The 21,430-nt window shown below is 39.8% G+C and overlaps 1 protein-coding gene across 1 annotated transcript in view; it reads left to right on the forward strand.

The window, feature by feature from the left end:
• The window catches only part of glrbb (glycine receptor, beta b), a 26,814-nt gene extending 5,390 nt beyond the window's left edge, over positions 1–21,424 (forward strand). The window contains exons 3-10 of the mRNA XM_020607485.1: positions 2,608–2,714; positions 4,068–4,135; positions 8,955–9,181; positions 10,399–10,481; positions 11,728–11,868; positions 15,073–15,225; positions 18,159–18,451; positions 20,631–21,424. Coding sequence (XP_020463141.1) covers positions 2,608–2,714; positions 4,068–4,135; positions 8,955–9,181; positions 10,399–10,481; positions 11,728–11,868; positions 15,073–15,225; positions 18,159–18,451; positions 20,631–20,927 — 1,369 coding nt within the window. The 3' untranslated portion in view covers positions 20,928–21,424. The remainder of the gene's footprint in view (positions 1–2,607; positions 2,715–4,067; positions 4,136–8,954; positions 9,182–10,398; positions 10,482–11,727; positions 11,869–15,072; positions 15,226–18,158; positions 18,452–20,630) is intronic.
• The last annotated feature ends 6 nt before the right edge of the window (positions 21,425–21,430 follow it).

Raw genomic sequence — 21,430 nt, forward strand, 5'->3', positions numbered from 1 at the left:
TCAGCTGTCTCAGGAGTCCCACGAGCCAACCAGGCTCGAAAGGACTCCTTCAGCTTGATGGCAGCCCTTACTTCCGGTGTCCACCACCGGGTTCGGGGATTGCCACCACGACAGGCACCGGAGACCTTACGGCCACAGCTCCGAACGGCCGCAATGACAATGGAGTTGGAGAATATGGTCCACTTGGACCAACCTCTCCCGGGAACTGGTCAAAGCTCTGCCGGAGGCGGGAATTGAAGATCTCTCTGGCAGGGGATTTTGCTAAACGTTCCCAACAGAACCTCACAATACGTTTGGGTCTGCCGAGTCTGTCCAGCTTCCTCCCCCGCCATCGGATCCAGCTCACCACCAGGTAGTGATCAGTTGACAGCTCCGCCCCTCTCTTCACCCAAGTGTCCAAGACATACGGCCGGAGGTCAGATGAAACAACCACAAAGTCGATCATTGACCTCCGGCCTAGGGTGTCCTGGTGCCATGTGCACTGATGGACACCCTTATGCTTGAACATGGTGTTCATTATGGACAAGCTGTGACTAGCACAGAAGTCCAATAACAAAACACCGCTCGGGTTCAGATCAGGCGGGCTGAAAAAAAAAACACAGCTTGTCTTAATTAGTCAGTTACGTGCTTTGCCATCCTCATGACATGTGCAGACCTCAGCTCCTTCACCATGTGAGGGCCTAAGCCACCACCAACAGTGGAATTAGTGACATAATGTTCTTTTGTTTTCTTTGTTTATGTGTGTAGATTTAAATTTGATTTGACATGAGATTTAGACATACACAATTAATCAATTTGGTTAACTTTGTATTGTCAATACATTGTTAATTACATTGTGTGCAAATTTTCTTTTTGAGTTGCCATGTTCCTCCATGGATGGGGACAGTCGAGACAAAAAGATTGGACTGAGGCAGCAGCAGGTTTAAATACCTCCCACTAGGCCTGGACTGCACCAAGTGCCCAATACAGGAAAGGGGGAGTTTCGAAGAAATGGAGTGTTTGTTTGTTTGTAGTTCATGTTAAAGCTTTATTTGTCAAGTTATGTTCTTTGTTTTTTACATCTAAAGTAAAATATTTAGTTGTTAGTGGATTGTCTGTTCAGTGTTTATTGGTAGATTATTTAGCTAATGCCTTTGTCCATTCCCTGTGTGTGTTACTGGTTTGGCCAGCCAGTATACTGTATATGTTTCCCATGTGTTCAATTTGTTAGGTCAGTTTTTTTTTTTATTTGAGGTACTGTGTCGTTCAGTTTGTTGTATTTAGAGTTTCCTTATTTTTTGTTGACCTCTGAATTTAAAGTTTCTTGAAAAATAAAAACAATGTCTGTTGACAATTACGCCTCAGCTGAATTGTGTTTAGCACTGATAAGTAAATGTTAGCATAACATCCTAGATGGTGAACATGGTAAACATCACCTACTATCAGCATGTTAGCAATGACATAGTATTAGCATGCTGATGTTATCATTAGTTCAAGGCAACCTGTGCCTAAGTATAACATCTTTAGCTGCTGGCTGTAGACTCCTGGTTTTCTTAGAAATATGATGCTTACTGTTTCTGCTGATATGTAAGCACATTTTGCATAATTGTCCTAAAAGGTAGGGGAAAAGTATTCTGACAACCTGCAGGATCATGTCAAGTTCTTGTCAGGTCCGCTCGGCACGACCTGCCTCTCTTCCGCCGTTCTCTCCTCTGCTGTCTCAATCCTGCGGGATCTGCACCTTAGCTGTGTTTTCAGTAATTAGTGACTCGTTTGTCGGTGCGCACAGCTGGGGTGCATCCCGATGATTACCTTCTTCCTTATTTAGAGCTCTGGCAGACGCTCTGTCGTCGCCGGAGCATTAACTTACCTAACATAACAAGCATTAATTTGCATACCCCGTAACTGATCTATAGTCGTGGTATCGTTTGACTTCCACGCTGACAGTTCCTGTGCTGTGGCTCTCAATGTGTACGTAGGTTAAATGTTTTGTGTTATTTGTCTTCAGACGTCCACGCTGACAATTCCTGTGCTGTGGATCCCTTTGTATGTTTTTTTGTCCATCAGGTTAGCTAGACATAAATTTTTGATATCCACGCTGACAGTTCCTCTGCTGTGGATTTCTTTTTCGTTCGCCAGTCCTCCTGGTTCATTTGTTTTTTCACCTGTCCGTCCTCATCCTCACTCTCCTGTTTTTTGCCGTTAGCCTGTCTTCTCCCCTGGTCGTCCTGTTCTCCTTAGCCGTATTTGCTCAGCCCTGGTTGTATGTGCTCCTTGACTCTGTTCCTTTTTGTAATCCCACCAATAAACCACCTGTTTTTTTACTAGCACCTGGGTCAGCACTCCAGAATCCAACCTCGGTTCTCCCTCACCCTCCCTAACAGTTCTGATCTAGAAACATCTCAGAAATGCACCCTATCTAGTTTCTAAATATTTCCTCACTGTAAGATCGCCTGGGTCGTCCATCCTAAAAGATCAGTTAATCCATAACTGGTACCTTTCAGGTTATAGTTTAATCAAAGAGCACACAGAGTGAAAGGGGGTATCCTCTGCATCTGCATTGTTCATCTGCCAGGAATTTGGCCTGCTAATGTAATTTTGTGGCCTCTCTGTCTTTTTTGTTTGCAGACAGCTGTCATCTGAGGATCTGGCCCGAGTCCCGGCGAATTCAACCAGTAACATCTTGAACAGGTTACTGATCAGCTATGATCCCAGAATAAGGCCCAACTTCAAAGGCAAGTCTCTTTTCCTCCTCATCCGTCTGTCTATTTTTAATTAACATTTTTGCTGCTGTGCTGTCATGGTGATTAAAGAACAAGTATACTATGAATATGTACCTCCAGATTTCTCCTCAGAATTTGGTGCTGGAACAAGTAACTGCCTGCTATATACGGGACTTCAGATGTGAATAAAAATGCATTTGTTTTTCTGCACATATTGTTGATGTTGATATTCCTTGATGTCTTTCCTCAAAGACATTTCAATATTGTGCTGACTAACACTCAGTGACTTCAGAGACAATCTGAAGACATGTTACTGTACCATATACAGTGTGAATTTTATGTATGTATGTATATGTTTTTGGCACAGTAAATGACGGCAATTTCATATTCCATTAATCACTTGAGATTCATTTTAAAAACTGGGGTTTTACAGCAACACAAAAGCAAATCATCCACTCCTTCTTTGGATTCTTTATTGTTTACCAAGTATCCATCTTTATAGTGTTTAATGTGTGCTGTAAATATCACACTGTAGGAAGTACCAAGCTTGAGTCTCACAAACAGCCATAAAAATTACAGAGGTGGCCAGCGGCCTCTGCTTCTGACTGATGGTCTAACCAGTCTTCAGGTGGATCCTCAGATAGTTTCCATTCTCTGGCACTTGGCAGCAGGAGCTGTAATCTGGGACTGGGTGTTTGATGTGCTGTGAGCAGAGTCAGCTCCCTCCCTGACTGCCTGGGACTGGTCCAGCAGCCAAACATCTGCTCCTGATTTCAGGGTGGGCTGAAAGCTCCCCATCCATTAACATCCATGTCAAAATCTTCCAAATTACATCCTAAATTACGTCCTGTGCATTTCTTTGCCCAGGCCTATAAAATGTTAAGAGTCTTTATAGACCATATACAGCACAGAATTTTAAAGTGAAACACCACAAGTGTTTCTTGAAGATTGATTAGTCTGTTTTGTCACAATAATGCCTGGGAGGTGTGAGCTATATACCGCCTCTATATTATGTACAGTAAACACTTAATAATTTGTTCAAAGCAGTGTGCACGTCTGCATTCATCAAGGATTTTATTTGTTTATGAAAAATGCTGAATGGAAAGAGATGCTGATGTAAATGTTTACAGGGTTAGCTTAGCAGTGGGACGGGATTCTCTTGTGATGGCTTTTTTTTATCACTTTCAAATGTTGATAAATTTTCTGATCAGTGACAGAATCAATTGAATCACCATGAACAGAATGTGCTGGTGTAGAAATAGAGAGTTATATATATTTTGTGTAAGATACTGACACTTACTATAAGCTACAACCATACTGGTGCCTCACTTTGATTGCACTTGGCTTTCATCTTCTTAAATCCAGGAATTCCTGTGGAAGACCGAGTGAACATTTTTATCAACAGCTTTGGCTCGATTCAAGAAACGACCATGGTAAGACCACTTCAACCCCACTCTAGTGTGACAGCACTGAGAATCAATACGTCCTTTAATAATCAGTGGATTTGAGCTGAAAACTGCTTTATCTTACAAGTTTTAGGAAGAATGCATGCACATGTTTTCTAGGCGGTATCAAACCATTTAGCAGAGGACTGAAGACTTTGATGCTTCATTTAACTGATGGCTTAATTGCTGATAAAGAAATGCAGCTTGAATGCTAATGAACAGGTTAAACACGAGGACCGCACTGAGTCGACTCTTGATCACTTAAGAAACAATAAACTGGAATATTCTTGAAGGTTTTTAATAAGCCTGGTTTACCAGCACGTTTTAGATGTAGAGTGACAGAGCTGACAGTTTGATTTGATTCTGTGTCGTGACCTTCTGTATCCAGTAGTTTTATAGTTTGTATATGGAAAATTTTATTGTAAAAGATTAACCTCAGAAAATAACTGATAGCAGAGTAAAACAAGACATTGTTTTCCATGAATTCAACAGGTACTTACTGCATCAATAAATAGCAACATATTTCATCAAGCCAATTTTATATCAAGAGCAAAGACCACAGTTTAAAATCAAATTTGTCAAATTGTAAAAGCTATCAAACTGGAAATCGAGCACTATTAGGAAATCTTGAACGTTGTGGTGTGGTTTGGTCTGAGGTTTGTCAGATAGAGGAGGACAGAGGAGTGTAAGCTGTGGTGGGAAGAAGACAATGTAGAGGCTTCTCAAAACAATAAAAGGAAGACTAGTGGGTCAGTATTCTCACTGTGTGGCAAGTATGGTGCATTTAAGAGCTTCTGAAAGCTTCCCAACCTACCATTTTTGTGGCTCAGTTTTAATTATGAAATATCCTACCATCCTCAGTCTTTACAAGAACAGCTAAAGTGCTAGAGTTTTGCTGCCAGTGTTTTGTTGCAGGTCTGGACAGAGACTCCATCCAAAGCAGAGATCAGTTTGAAGAGGAGTGACTTTCTGAACAAAGCTTTTGATTATATGTTCTGGTATTGGAGCTGCATGAAATCAAGTATAGATTTTGGCTGTGGATTAGTAGTGCTGTTCACTTATACAATCTTCCAGTGGAGAGATTCACACTAGGACCACTTACAGGCACATTAGGATGATACAGGCTGAAAATATTTAAAATTCAAGGTACAGAAGATGAGTGGTTGGAGAAAGACAAGACAACAAAAGAGATGGTAAACAAAAAGAAGAAACCAATAAATGTTAATGAACAGGGAAGACAGAGCAGGGAGAAGGAGGAGGAGACAGCATGTGGAAAGAAGATGAAGGAAACAACATTTAGAAAAATGAAGGACAGTGATAGAAAGTCAGAAAGAAGGGTAAGACACTGAGCCAAGATGTTAGCAAGGGGAAAAGGGAAGGAGGATGAAAAATCCAGTTAGTAAGAAATCAAATATGAGAAAGAAGGAAAATATACAAACTGCAGACATTTAGCAGGGGACAGCTAAAGGAAAAATACAGATTAATGGAGATGAAAAAGTGGAGGTTTCAGAAAGGGGGAAGGAGAGGTGAAGGAATTGGCCTGTGTCTCAGAAGCTGTTTCTGTAATTGGACATTTGCATAGAAATAAGGTCAAATAGAAAAAAAAAAACTTGCCTCCCAAAGTGAGATAAAAACTGATGAGTGCAAGACTTTAAGGAAAAATAAGAGCGGAGATGGGAATGGATACAAATAAGAAAGAATAATAGGAGCTGATAGACAGAGACAGCGAGATGAGGAACTCCCACATGGCAGTGTCTGTTTTTCCACTTCCCATGGACACCCAGGGAAAGATAGAAAGACGAGACAGCTGGTCACCTTTTCTCCTCAATTTATCACTCTGTGGGGTATCTGATCTCAGGAAACCCCCTCTCATCATTTACACCTCACTTGGCCAAACATCACCCCACATCCAGTAGCTAATACACCTATTTTCACTTTATGACTGTTCATCAGGAAGGATGACTAATTTTATGTTGCAAGTTAAAATAAATTGCTGATTTTTTTTTTTTTTAAACTGCTTCTCAGCTTGGGTTTTCCTTGTTGATTACAGTGAGCTGTTGTGTTAAATCTCTCCGGAACTGAAGGCTGTACTGGCAGCTTGATAGTGAGCCAGAGGGAAGATATATTTTCTTGTCTGGCTTTCAGAAAGTCGGTGTAGGCATTGGACTGTGTCTCTGTCAGATACATTGTATCTGTTTTACATTTATGCCAGTAAACCGGTCTGTGTATGTACTGTACTGTGTATTCTGCATATGCACTGTAGCCCCTCCCTTACAATTACACCAATGTCAGTGTTTAAAGCAACAGAAAACAATTATTTTTCTCATTGTGGCCAAAGATGAAATTGTGGGTCACATGACTCCCACATGCACAAAAATATCCATAGCAGAAAAAAAAAACGACTATAAAAAATTCTTTCTTCAAAGACTAATTACAAAAGAACAACAAATTAAATCATCAAGGCCCCAAACAGCCATAACAAGATATTATTTTCATATAATTCAAAGAGCCAGCTGTAGACCAGACTCAACCAGACACAACAGCACATGCACGTAATGGGCATGGAAGCAGTGACATAGCATTTAATGCATCTGTTATCTGCTGGTATGTATTTATTTGTGCTGTTTGGTTGAACATGTCAATGGCATGAATTTACTCTCACTGGAAAAAATTAGGTCTTCCATATTTGTGCCCTCTCCGGGCTGGGGTGTGACTTGCTCCCTCAAGTGGAGGAGTTTAAGTATCTCAGGGTCTTGTTCACAAGTGAAGTTAAAATGGAGTGACAGGTTGACAGATGGATTGGTGTGGCGTCCACAGTAATGCGGTCTCTGTACCAGTCCGTTGTGGTTAAAAAGGAGATGAGTCATAAGATGAAGCTCTCAATTTACCGGTCGATCTACGTTCCTACCCTCACCTATGGCCATGAACTATGGATCATGACTGAAAGAATGAGACTGCGTATACAAGCGGCAGAAATGAGTTTCCTCCAGAGAGTGGCGGGGCGCACCCTTAGGGATAGGGTGCAGAGCTCAGTCACCAACGAGGAGCTCGGAGTAGAGTCGCTTCTCCTCCACACTGAGCGGAACCAGCAGAGGTGGCACCTGTTTAGGATGCACTCTGGACACCTCCCTGGCGAGGTATTCCGGGCATGTCCCTCTGGGAGAAGGCCTCGGGGCAGACCCAGGATACATTGGAGAGACTATGTCTCCTGGCTGGCCTGGGAATGCCTTGGGGCTCCTCCTGAGGAGCTAGAGGAGGTGTGTAGGGAGAGGGACATCTGGGAGGCTCTGCTCGGACTACTGCCCCTGCGACCCGGTCTCGGATGAAGCGGATGAAGATGGATGGATGGATATTTGTTCCATTTCCGTTATTGCATTGTGGTAGTTTGACATTGCATTCTTTGTGTATATGAACTGTGTCTGATGACAGAGGTGACAGTGATAAGTGGGTGGGTGGTCTTCTGGCCACAGCTGCTGCAAAATTCTACTACTATAAGACTTTTCACCAGTATCATCCATCCATCCATCCATTTTCTAAACCGCTCAGTCCCAAATGGGGTCACGGGGGGCTGTAGCCAATCCCAGCCAGCTGCGGGCGAAAGGCAAGGTCCACCCTGGACAGGTCGCCAGCCCATCACAGGGCTAACACACAGACGAACAACCACTCACACACACACAAGCACTCCTACGGGCAATTTAGAGACACCAATCAACCTAAGCTGCATGTCTTTGGACTGTGGGAGGAAGCCAGAGCACCCGAAGAGAACCCACGCAATATAATAGTAGGGACTCTCTTGCAAAAGAGGTTGAAAACCTCAGTGGGTTGTATTTTCTTGGCAAAATAAAGGTTAAAACAGTTTATCATGGCCTCTGCTACTGAATTGGTGAGAACCTACAATCCTGTGTTAAAATAGGAAAAATAGAGCCATGTCTGAAAACACCTGAGTGCTAAATCAGTCACCCATAAATCACTGACTTTAAATAAGCTACTGCATCAAAATAATGTACTAAAAAATTAGTAAAAAGCCAATATCATAAAGGTGAGAATAATGAAGAGACAGAAGATGGAAGTACATTTCCTACCCAGGAGCACATGCACACACACAGAGCTGGTATTTTGGTGGCTTTATTTGACATGTCATCCATCTTCACAGTCAGCATTAATAGTCCTTCCTAACACTTGGTCCCAAAACAGCTTGAGGCATGCCTTCAAAGCAGGCACAAAAATGTCCCAAAGTCTCAATGCGTGATATTTTTCCAGCAACAAGAATGTGGAAATTTCACTAATAAGCTCACTAATGAGCTCCTTGATGTATCAGATTTTGTATGTATTGATAACATTTGACCCTTGGACAATGAGTGTTCTGCATGGTGACTACTTTAGGTGTACCGGTCATGAATGTTCTCTCTTCAGCTGTGGTGGAATTTCACTGTCACGTTAAAGTGGTCTGCCCATCTCTGACTGAAGTAGCATGTTCTTAAATGTTGTTTATTACTGAAAAGTATTTAAAGAATAATAAAATGTCAAGTTGTCAGTAGAGTGGAGCTGCAAGTTTGAAACAGGAAAATAACTTGAAATCTTTCACCTTTTTTCTTCTTTTTTTCCTACTGAGCCTTTAACATCACGTCAGAGCGTTACGAGTGCATGGCAAATGTCAAGAGAAAATAAAGCATAATGAATTGTGTGCAATTCAAAGAGTTTCCCTTTTGGAACGGCAGTCTCTTTGAAAGCACCCATCTTGTCTAATATTATTAATATGATATAGACACTAATCACATTTGTGATTGTCTGGTCTCGAACCTAACAGGATTACAGAGTCAACATCTTCCTGCGGCAGCGCTGGAATGACCCAAGGCTGAAGCTGCCTCAGGACTTCAAGTCTGATTCTCTCACTGTTGATCCCAAGATGTTCAAATGTCTCTGGAAGCCCGACCTGTTCTTTGCTAATGAGAAAAGTGCCAACTTTCATGATGTTACCCAGGAAAACATTCTCCTTTTCATCTTCCGTAATGGAGACGTCCTGATCAGTATGAGGTAATCAGTCTGAACTTTTTTCCACTTCCATTTGTTAAAATGTGATTGGCAAATTACAGGTAATATTGAATGTACATGCCACCCAAAGATAGCACTGATACTTTTTCCAGCTCTTTTTAAACTCCTTAAAATGTTAGTTTATATATGAAACAGCTCGATTAAAACCTCACTAAACAGTCTCCAACTGTTTAAGTAGTTTATATTTGTTTCTGCAAAATGTCCCACCATTTTGTGTCTGTTTTTAATTAAAAACGACCACAAAATACCTTTACCTGGCCTTTGTAATACAGAACATTATCAATAAACTTCTTTGATTGGTACAGAGATACACTTATGAGGAATGGTGAATAATGTATTAACTTTGACACTTACTTTTTATTGAAAAAGTGCCATTTTCTATATTTTATTCAAATTTTTTATCATTGAACTGACATTTTTTTGGGCATTCATTCCATTTGGAGCCACCAAAATTAGCATATTTCCAGGTCTTTGACTCGTAGCGCACATCTGAGATGTGTTTAGAAAATGAATAGGTCTGATACAGTGTATGAACAATAGGCTGAATGAATGGAGTGCAAAGTGTAATAAAATGAAAGTTCAGTGTCAGGCCGCATAAAGTACAGTTGGTCAGATTAAATACATGAGTAAACAAGACTAAACAAACAGTACCTATAATTTGAGCGATATTTGCATAGGGGAACACTAAAGTGGGCATGTAATGATTGTTGTGTTATTAATGCCCTGAAAAACTGCAGTGATAATTGTAGTACTGTGGCTTTGTTTCAGTAGGTAAGTGTAAGCTGTTTTGCATATTTTAATGGTTTTCTTGGTTTTTCTTCATTTTTTTTCTTTCAGGGTCAATAACTACTGTGGCTGCAGACTGCAAGAATGAAATCTTAAATGCTAATGAGACTGTCTGCATGCAGATCATTTTGTGAGAATTATTTTAGCTGTGGGCTCCATGTAAATTAGTTGGAGCTATACCAGTCATGTCCAAAAACAATCCTTGAAAATTGTCTGTAATTTTGAGTAGAACATACTGTATTTTGTTTATCTCCCGCAAATATACCATTAAAAGAGAGACATGGGGGTAAACCCCTTAAATCCTGTGACTTCTCAGGCAAACAAGACTCTTGTGTGAGTTTAAGTGGAGATAAAAGGAGAATGTTAAAGCATAGCATAAATGAAAATCAGTTTTTCCTTCATCCTTCCTCCAGATTGTCTATCACCCTCTTTTGTCCACTGGACCTGACATTGTTCCCTATGGACACACAGAGGTGTAAAATGCAACTTGAAAGCTGTAAGTCTTCCTGAAATAATATCACCTTCAGTTCATCAGTTGACACATCTGATAATTGCTATTTGGATGATACAGTATTTATGAGTTGGGAATGTTTTTGCCATTTTATTAAATAGAACTGTTTTGGGATAAATGCCACTTTTTCTCTTTTCAATGGTAAGCTATTATTGAAGTGAAAAAATCTGCATATTTTAAGTTTGTGAAAGTCTAACAGCGACAGTTACTGACTGACTTGACTGTGGTTATTACATCTTGTTAACAGAGCAGTTTGGCATCACAATTTTTTATAGGAATTTAGATTTTGGACCCAAATGCAAACACCGGGGTTTTATTCATAATTAAACGGAAGATTGGTATGACAGGCAAGCAAGAGTGTGACATAAAATATGATGTGAACAAGAAGAGGAGTGACCTCAGGCTTAATGCTAGATATACATGGGGAAATAAAAGCTTGGGCAAAGCTCTAAATTTAGGATGGAAGTGTCAAAACTCACAAAGCTCTCCTATAAGTAAACCATTATGTCTAGACAAAAATACAGGAACCATAAGCCAGAGCAAAAGGAAGATAAGTAAACTACTTTAGCAGGTGGCTTGCAATAAGTCCATGAAAATGAGGTAGCAATAACAAGATGCAAAGAAATACTAGAGTATATACAATGGAAAGCATTAAACAGAATGCTGACCAGAAGCTGTATGGGAGGAGTGTCCATGAGCACTTAACTACAGGCAAAACTCAATCAAGCAATGTGACGAATAATGTGACAACTTGCAAACAAGGCACATGAATGTTGACTGACATGCAGATGAGCTACGCTGGGCACTTCTCTGACAACTCTGGCAAACAGAGAATGTGGGCTGGAGACTAGATAAAGAATCTGATACTGTGCTTTGCAACAGGTGAGTGTAATGAAAGCAGCAACAGTGGGTAAACAAAAGTGGAAGTCCTTCAAAATAAAAGCATGAACAGGAAGTCCATGCAGTTGTGAAGAGCCCAGTTTTGACTTCAAGCCATTTCATTCTAATGCCAAACCCACCTGTTGAGACCTACTGCTTCCTACATGTCTGTCTGCATATACATTATATTTTATATTCAGTGTAAATTTCTTTGAGTGTGTTTGACAAGCATATGTGTGCAGCATGTTATGACCTTATAATGTCTACACAGGATATGCATTTGTATATGCTGCAATGCAGTTTCAACTATGTATACTGCATGTTAACTGTCTGTGTTCCTGCTTCTGTTCAGTTGGATACACTACAGACGACCTTCAGTTCATGTGGCAGGCAGGAGACCCAGTGCAAATGGAGGCCATTGCTCTGCCACAGTTTGACATAAGACAAGAAGATATTGATTATGGGAACTGCACCAAATACTATGCAGGAACAGGTATTATCCAGGTTAAAAATTTGTAAATTTCATCAAATAAAAAAAAAATTATTAGTATGCAAAGTAGAATTTTAATTATTCAAAAGACCTGTCATAGCAAGGCAGTAATTTAACTTCAGTGCTGTTTTTATGCTGTCCTTTCACCCCTTTATTTGTAGCAGATTTGGACTACAATTTATGATACATTTTAATACCTCATAATAAGGGCACCAGGCTCATGAAGCAAGACATGCTAATGATGAATTTATTTATCTGAAGTATGATTATTTATTGATATGATTTATTAATCTGAACTATTAATCCAGTCTTGGTCTGAATCCTCAGTTCAGTGACTTATTTACTGGGAATAAGAGACAAAAAGATGACATGAGAAAGTCTGCTCTAATCTAAATGAATTTATTTACATATGTACAAGAAAAGAAAAGTGAATCAAGATTGTTAAATGGGATAGATGGTGCATATGAACAAAAAGGTGTCTAATGGACCAGTGGATGAATGACTGGGTAGAATATTGCCTAGCAGTGGTGGAGAATGAGTCAAAATTGTCTAATATCACATTAAAGTTTGGATCTAAAGTCCAAATGAATTATTGTTTCTGAGTTAAAACTGTTTGTTCTGGGTAGCTGGAAGCTATAGTGTCCTTGTCATACTGAGAAAGTGCATTCATGCCTCTGCTATGTCCCCTTGAGGAGTCACTGGACACAATAGCAGCTAATTACATCATTGTGATTCTGATTCAGGATTTACTGTATATCATTTACTAGTTGGACATTTTATTTGAGGTGTATAGTGCTGAATTGTTTATTTTTCCTGGCGGCAGCAGCCATTATACAAGACCAATATACAAGGTTCCCTGCCAAAGAAATCAGGTGAGGATGATGGGTCTTTTTGTTGAAGTAAGATTAGCCTGGTGCCACTGATTGAAAGATGAAATCAGAGCAGATCAGATCCTGGACTTGCAGGCTTCAATAGCATGTTCTTATCTGACCAGGCCTAAGGTATATGACTTCTTACCTATCTCTGGTGAAGGTAGAAAGATAATTCCATCTCAGTCATCCTGCCTTTATTCTTCAAGGAAATTACATTTTGACTTAGTAACCTACAGTATTGTAAAGATGGACGGTAGAGACGCACGCTCTTTTGATCATAGAGCAGAGATGTTTATGTGCTGTTGTGTCATCATTTAGACAAATAAAACATGTAACATTAGTCCAGAGACCAGCAATATTGAAACTTGCCAGTCATGTCTAAAATATCACTTTCTATAGCTGCCCAGGTGAACTGAAAATTGCTAGAACAAGAAGTATAGACTGTTACTGTGGTAGACATCTTAATTTGTCATAGCAAGAAAAGCACAGGTGTAACTGATACTGTTAATTACTGTATGTTTCTATTCCAATCAGGTGTGCCAGTGATCCAGCAGGCACAACCGCAACTCTGGTTATAGTACAACAAAATGAGAAGCAGTAATTGATAAAAATATTGGTTACACTTGTATTTCTATTACTTTCCTCATAAGACATGTTCAAAGCAGTATTTTAATTAAGTTGTGCATTTCTTATATCTGGGTTTACTTTATCAGATTTCTTCCTCCTGCTTATGTCAGTGTGTTACCCTGTCTTGGTGTGTTATTGCCACCACCTACCAGTCAGTGGAATAGCATGAAAACTAGAGCAGAATGTGAATCCCGTTGTGCACATGCTGAGAATCTTTATGTGTGTGTATATCAGAAACAAAACTGTGACTTTCCGGTAAAACACAGCTCCAAAGTACTTCACGTTTTCAAAAACTCCACATGGTATATCTTTTAGTCTGATCATTCACTCTGAAGTCAAATGTACTGTCAAGTCCTACCGTTTAGTTACGTCAAGCATGTTATGTTCTGATTGTCAGAACGCACATATTACTCTTTGCATGGAAAATCTAATTTCCTTTGTAAAGGTTTACAGATTTTTGCATGGCTTCATAGCAAACTGCAGGATCTTGGGTGGAGGCAGCCAGGATAGATTGTAGCATAGACAGACTAATGAACAGCAAGACCATTTTCCCAGGATACTGGCAGGGCTAAAAATACTGAATAATTCTGCAATGAAATAAAAGAAAAACCCTCAAATAAGGCATTGGTACTGTGCCATACACATATGGAGACCACTGTGAGTGCAAAATGACATTCTCAATAAAATGGAAAATCTCTATTTGACCTCTCATATTCGGGAGGCACATTGCTCGCAATGAGTCAGTCTTTTAGTGGGTTGCCAAGGCAACCTGGCTAGACACAAAGATCCCCTCTGTGTGTGACTGGTTCGAGCCTGCTCTGCGACACAGTCAGCCCTTAGATGATCCCCAGGCTAGTTAAACATTACTTCAGCCCCTCCAGTCTACAATCCTTTTCGATCTAATGACCAGCCTCAAAGAGCAGAAACACAACATAGCCATAGGAGGTCTGGAGTGTAGGGATAGTGTAAGCTCAGCTAATGAAAACCAGCAGAGATGGATTTATTAAAGTGATCGTTTATTAATGAAAGTTTATGCAGTATTATTAAGAATAATGTGCTTCTGGAAACAGAAACATGTTCCTGGCAGAGGACACATCTAGGTCTCCTACTTGGCACATTATCAATTGGAAGCAGGCTTTTTGGGAGGCGATGCTGAGTGTTCAAACAGGTCTAATGACAGTAGTTGAAATTATGTTAAACTCCTTTTGCCAACTGACCTTTTTCTTCCTCTTGATATTGGCTTTCTCTGTTACTAATGATGTGAACAGCTGTGCTGTGCTTTGTGCTTGGCAAAAGTAGGCAAGATTGTACTGGTGGGTTTAATAGACTGTTTCTCTCACTTAAGTTTCAATTCAAGGGCTGGATACTCCACATTTCTAGGGCAAATAAAAAATTATAATGTCCCAACATATTTAAATTGCCAAACATGGTCTGATGCTGCATTCAAGTTATATTATTCAGAGCGTAATTACAAGCGTATGGTTGTCAGTTTTCCTATTCTTTCCATTCTGCTAACATTGCATGAATCATTTTAGTGTCCTTGAGTCTCATCCTGACAGAATGTTCAGCTTCAGCCTGCCCTTCAGTTTTTACAGAGCCCCTGAACTGCAAAACAATTACCTCGCATGTGATGAACTGCATTTCAGAGCAAAATTGTGTTTCTCCCTAAATCTAATTATATTTGACCAATGTCGCATTCCTCATGCAGGTTACTACACTTGTGTGGAGGTCATCTTCACCCTAAGACGGCAGGTTGGTTTCTACATGATGGGTGTTTACGCCCCCACTCTGCTCATCGTCGTCCTCTCCTGGCTGTCTTTCTGGATCAATCCTGATGCGAGTGCTGCCAGGGTCCCTTTGGGTATGGATTATTTTAAGTGTGTTGATCAGTGCCATATCTGTTACTGACCTTTATCTTTAAATACTGTATTTGTTGTGCTGTTTAACCAGTGTTGAGCACATGGTTGGACATTAGATCAAAATAAAGGGTATATGAAAGTGTACAGTATGTATTAATGAGATAATTAGGTAATTATAAAATTCCATCAGAAAAACATAGTGGTTGATCAAATAAAATCTCTCTGAAGGATTTGTATGTTTTAGGGTTCTGACATTTTTCCCCCCAGTCATCTCCATCATCAATCACTTTGACACCTTGAAGAACTTTACTGATCAAGCATGATGCCATGTCCAGTGCTTATTTGTATGTGATAAATCACTGAATATAAATATAACTGACAGATGGGATCCACTGCACTGGTGCTTTAGGGCCACAGATATCTTTCTTATGGTGGGACTAAAATATAAGTTCTTATTTCTATTGCCTAAAAGCTGAAATATTACCCCATTTAATTCACCTTCCTGTAGCCTGTTTAGCTGTGAGCTCTCACATTAGCCACATTTTAAAGGATCTTTATTAAATCTGGACTAGTCACTGGAGCTAACATTTAAAATATACAAATACAAGACTCAACTGATTATAGGGACCACGTACAGACTTTTGGGTTTCTGGTAAATAATCATGTTAGTTGGTGTGGGCAGCAAGAGTTGTTCAGGAGACAGACAGAGCCAACAGACACTCAGCTGGTCAACGAGGCACACCTGATCCCTGTTAACTCAATTAACAAAGGGATGTGCTGAGCCATGAGGAGTAGTGCTGTTTTAACCAAACCAGACAAGTGCACAGTGTCTCCAGCCTTAGGAAAGTCTAGTAGATTACTAGACTGTTAGCCTGAGCCCCTGAGGTGAATACAAGAATGCTCTATTGCCCTACTGAATTTTAAATTTTTTGTTTTTGTTCATGCATTGCGTAGAGTACAACGCAAGAACCAAATGAGCATATAGGGTCCCTCTTATTTATAGTCTTAGTTCCACCTAGCCCTGCTTCGTGGAAAATGGACTGAAACTACCAATCTGGGTTCATATAGTGTGCTTGTTTGCCACAGTGGAAGACTGGCTGATAAAAACCTTGTGTATATATATTTCGTCACATCTCAAATGTTAAGCAGTTTCTTAGTGGGGCCAACAACAACAACAAAGTAATGGATGTCCTAAAACAATTATTTGTACAATGCATGCATTTTAAATATATGCTACATTCATGCACTTGTGTAAAAATAACTAAAGTAATATTGTTTATAAAATGTACCCAGGAAGGCTACATTTTATGGAAATGACAATTAGTATGTGTGTTAATATATTTGTTTATGCTTGATACATATTTATATTTTTCTCATACAAACAGATTAACACTGCACATGGTGGGACTGACATGCGATAATTCTAATTCGACCAAAGCTTGTGTTTACTGGAAAGAAGTCCATTCCACTTCCTGCTTTTTTGTTCTCCATAATGCAAGCTGTGTGTAATATGTCATTATCACCCACATACAGTATCACATGGGCACATGTGTGTGCAGGGCTGCATGGATAAGATAATCCATTGCTGTCTTTCTCCAGTTGTCTATTGCCTGCTTTTCTCCATCTTCCCTCCAGTTGTTTATCACCACTTTCATCCCATCTTCACTTCAACTCCTCCTGGAAGCCTTGTATGACTTCTCTCTAAATGGGATCAGTTCAGGTCAGTCAGCAACAAGGTGTGGGACTACTCTCATTTATTGCTCTGTGCTGTGTCTGCATGTGACTCTTAGCATTTATGTGTGTCTAGTGTACCCTTTGCTTCTATGCGTCCATGCGTGTTTTTAACTGTGAATGTTTTGAGCATTTTACAAAGATTTACAGTCTTTTCTTACCACATAAGAATGTAAGCAAACACAACAGTAAATTGGTTTACCATTGCACTACATGCATTTGAGTATGTGTCATAGAGGAACAGAGCAAACAAAGCTGTTTTAGTATTTCCTCCTTACAGTGCTTTCATTTTAAGTTTATTTAAATCCAGTGAAGAGGAGCAGTTTGACAAAAAAAAAAAACTCCTGCACAAACTCTGCCTAGCTGAGTGACTATTATGAGGCCTGGAGGCAAAATCCATTGGTCATTCTAATATGTTTACTGTAACTCTGAAGTTGCATTAAAGTAAGAAATAGGAGAGTAAAGCCCTTCATTTGTGGTTAGAATGCTTTCTTAATTATTTCTGCTGCAGCCTGAAACATATGCTGCTGTGCAGGGGGAATCTCTGAAATGTAAATCTGTTGGCTATCATTGATAAAAACTTTTTAAAATTATGCAGTAGTCGGAGGCGGTTTGAGCTCTTGGAGATGTCCTTATAAAAGAGGTAAAGGATTGGTCATGAATCCAACTAGCAGTGATGTTCTGTGTGGATGTGAGTGTTTTATTACAGCTTTTGAGATTGAGGGATTTATCTGTTCAATATTCTGTGCAGTTGATGGATTGCATGCCTTTCCTCAGTGGAAGCAAACATAAAGGTTCTACAAGAAGTAATGTTCTATGTTGAAAATCATAGGTACACATTCTACAGCTACACATTCTGTTGCACCACCACAACAAAAACTATGTGAAAGTTTGTGAGAGTTGCCGTCTTCTGTTTACTTTCATCATAATCTTTGCCAGTTTTAGACAATTTTATTTAGGGAAGGTTCTTGTATGGCGGTTTTGAAAAACACACGAGATCATAAAATTTTAGAAAAGGAAAACACATAGAGCCGTATCATAGCGATTATAGCATAAAAATTGATGCTGGAATTGCTCAATACATGATGGATGTAATTACAGAAGGAGCATAAGAGAGAATAATTAACCTTAACCCTAGCCCTTACATCCAACTTCTTCTCAGTTAGCTGACTCCCAAGGTTACTTGTCTCCCGTCTCTCTGTAGGAATCCTCTCGGTGCTCTCTTTGTCCTCTGAGTGCACCTCCTTGGCTTCAGAGCTGCCCAAGGTGTCCTATGTTAAGGCCATCGACATCTGGCTCATCGCTTGCCTGCTGTTTGGTTTCGCCTCACTGGTGGAGTACGCTGTGGTTCAGGTCATGCTCAACAGCCCGAAGCGCATTGAGGCAGAAAAGGCCAGGATAGCATCCAAGGAGAAGGCTACAGGAAGGAGCCCTGCTGCCAGGAACAACACGGTCAACGGGACCGGAGGGACCCCTCTTCACGTCAGCACCTTGCATGTCAGTGGATCTGGTTTGATAACTTAAGTGTGTTTGTGTGTGTACAGTATGTGTGCCATTTTTGGATTAAAAGAGTTAGTGTATATCTTTACTGACACTTTGAAGCTTGGAAAAATGACATTCGTCATTATCACATTGACATTATCAAGTCATATACAAATGTGATCGAGTTTCTGATTTTCACAAATCTTGCCTAATGGTCTTACTTGTAATTCTCACTTGACTCAAATTAAGTAGCATTTTTCCCAGTGGGGCCAATGAGTCTTGTGTATATTATTTGAACAGGCTGTGTAATTTGTAATCATCATTTCTGTAATCAAAGTATAAATAATGTCCCTATAGGTATGGATGCTGTAGTTAATCACCAAAACATTTCATTTTTGTTGCTTTCAGTGAGTGTATAGTGTGTGTTTGTTTGTCTGTGTTTATGTATACGTTTCTCTGTGACAGCACACCTGCAGTAACACACAGTACAATTGTAAAATGCTGCATATTCCTAATCCAGTATCCTCAGGCAGGACTGTCACAGTGAGGCAGATCTAATCTAAATGCAAAATTGAGAAATCCAATCATTAGAAGCTGACATTGCCACTCATACACACACACACACACACACACACATACAGTAAGTCACTATGCAACTCTGACAGTCACATGCACATCAGGCACACAGTATGTTGTAGGGGTCTTCCAATTGTATGCCTAAATGAAATTAATTTTCTTCTGAGACTCTGTTGGTCTGGACCACATTTGGTTTGAGAAGATTGCTTAATTCCATTGAGATTTAATGGGTTTTCTTGTCTTGTCAAAACCAAATCAAAATAATGAAACTTTAATGAGCTTAATGACTTCAGTGAGTAAGAATCCATACTCTGATTAGATCCTGTTTGCCCTCAGGCCTTCAGAGAACTTGATGAAAGGGATTTTTTTGGATGACATAAACTATATCCTTTGCAGAATGTTTTTTATAAGCACTGGTTGTTTGCAGAGATAGCATGTGGAGGGCGTACAGGGGTTAGAAGACCACAGATGAGCGAGGGGAACCATAATAGGCAACATTTGAGAGCACAAAGTAAATCTAATTTTGGCTTCAAAGAGCTTTCTTTTTTTCTCTTAAAAACATTAGCTATGATTTATCCGCATGAAATCTGTCCAGGCTTCAGCATCAAATAGCTCCTTTACTAGGTTTTCAAAGTGTAGCCTGTTCTCCCTGAGAGCCTCATTTAAACGTCCCTCTCAGTTAGGATTAAACCTACCTGCAGTGTGGATGTGAAGTCACAGCCACCGTACACTCACACGCAGTTTGTGTCAGGCAGTGTGGAGCATTCAGTTGCCTTTTGCCAAAGCATGACTACAGAGACATAGTTCTTCATAAAGGTGATCTGTATAGTTCAACAGAGAGGGAATATGGCAAATTCTCAAACTCCTACTCATTTGACACAGTCTGAAAAACTGATTAATAGTAAATAAATAGAAAGGTCATCAGACATGGCTACGGTTAAAAAATACGGTCAGCACTGGCTATCCGTGTCATATACAGTGCAAACACAGTAGATGGATACACACAGAGAGCAGGCAAAAGTAAACAGCTATGCATGAGTTGCAGCTATTAACGCTAACGTGTTCTATTCTGAGACGCAGGACGGCGTCAGTCTTATCAAAGGAACAATAGCTGATATAAAGATGGTGAATTCAGGTCTTGTATCTAAAATGACTGAATGACATTTCTTTTGTGTGTGATATGTACTGTATGCAGGTACAAAGAATTAGCTTTGGTGTGTCACACCTCTTTCCATTGTTTAAAATTGGCATCTGCCAACTTTATTTCACTGAATTCGTTCTTAGTGTAGTCACAGAGATGAATTCTAACTGGAATACCAGTTACATGAAAGTTAAATGACTATTTAGTGACTGTTGTTGTTAAAAATATAACGTGGAATGATTTTTGTAGTGCCTGTAGTAAGCGCAGCCCATCTTAGACTAGTAGTGTTTGTCTGTTGCTCAGTTTTAAATCATTTTGGTCCAGTTACATTGCCTCAGGGGCTGCCAGAGGTGCTTTCCGACTATTAGTGTAAGTTTATCCTAGCTCATATGTTTCTCAATGGTAAATGTATTTTGGAATGAAATGATGCAGAATTTAATAATCAGTTCTGTTTGAATGTGTTTCTCTTGCCCCCAGGTGGCAGAGACTCGCTGCAAGAAGGTGTGCACCTCTAAATCAGACCTGCGGACCAATGACTTCAGCATAGTGGGCTCTCTCCCGCGAGACTTTGAGCTATCAAATTTTGACTGCTATGGGAAGCCCATTGATACTGGCGCTGGTCTCGGCAAATCCCTGGCCAAGAACAACAAAAAGCCTCCTCCTCCGAAACCCGTCATCCCATCTGCTGCCAAAAGAATTGATCTGTACTCCCGAGCCCTCTTCCCTTTCTCCTTCCTCTTCTTTAACGTGATTTACTGGTCCATATACTTGTGATTACCTTGAAATTATCTTGAATTATGAACCCCCCACTTCAGTCCCATGAGTCCTCTGTTGATCAGATTACACTGAGAAAGTTGGATTCCAGAATGAACAGTCCATACAGAATGATGGCTGAGAAGAAATGAAAATTATTGATTACTGCTATTCTATTTGTCCTTACATTCATCATTTGTGTATTAAACTATGATTATAACTTCATCTATCTTTGCCTAAAATGGATATATAGCATCTTGTATTGAAACAATCTATTAATCATGGTACTTGAGAGGTGAATGCAGGATTGCAGATATAACTGTTGTGATGAATGGTGTGTAAACAAATCTGTAAAGATTGTCTAACAGCTGAGCAGAAGATGCACAGATCTATAAAAGAACATTTGTAAATAGCTATATGATTTTTTTCCCTTGCAAAGTGGGAGTCTTCCAGCAAGTTCAATAAGTTAAAGCATTTTATTTAAGCTTTGATGCAAATTATAATTACATTGCATGTAAAAAGGC

The sequence above is a fragment of the Monopterus albus genome, unplaced genomic scaffold, assembly GCF_001952655.1.
Source record: "Monopterus albus unplaced genomic scaffold, M_albus_1.0 scaffold86.1, whole genome shotgun sequence".
NCBI lineage: Eukaryota > Metazoa > Chordata > Actinopteri > Synbranchiformes > Synbranchidae > Monopterus > Monopterus albus.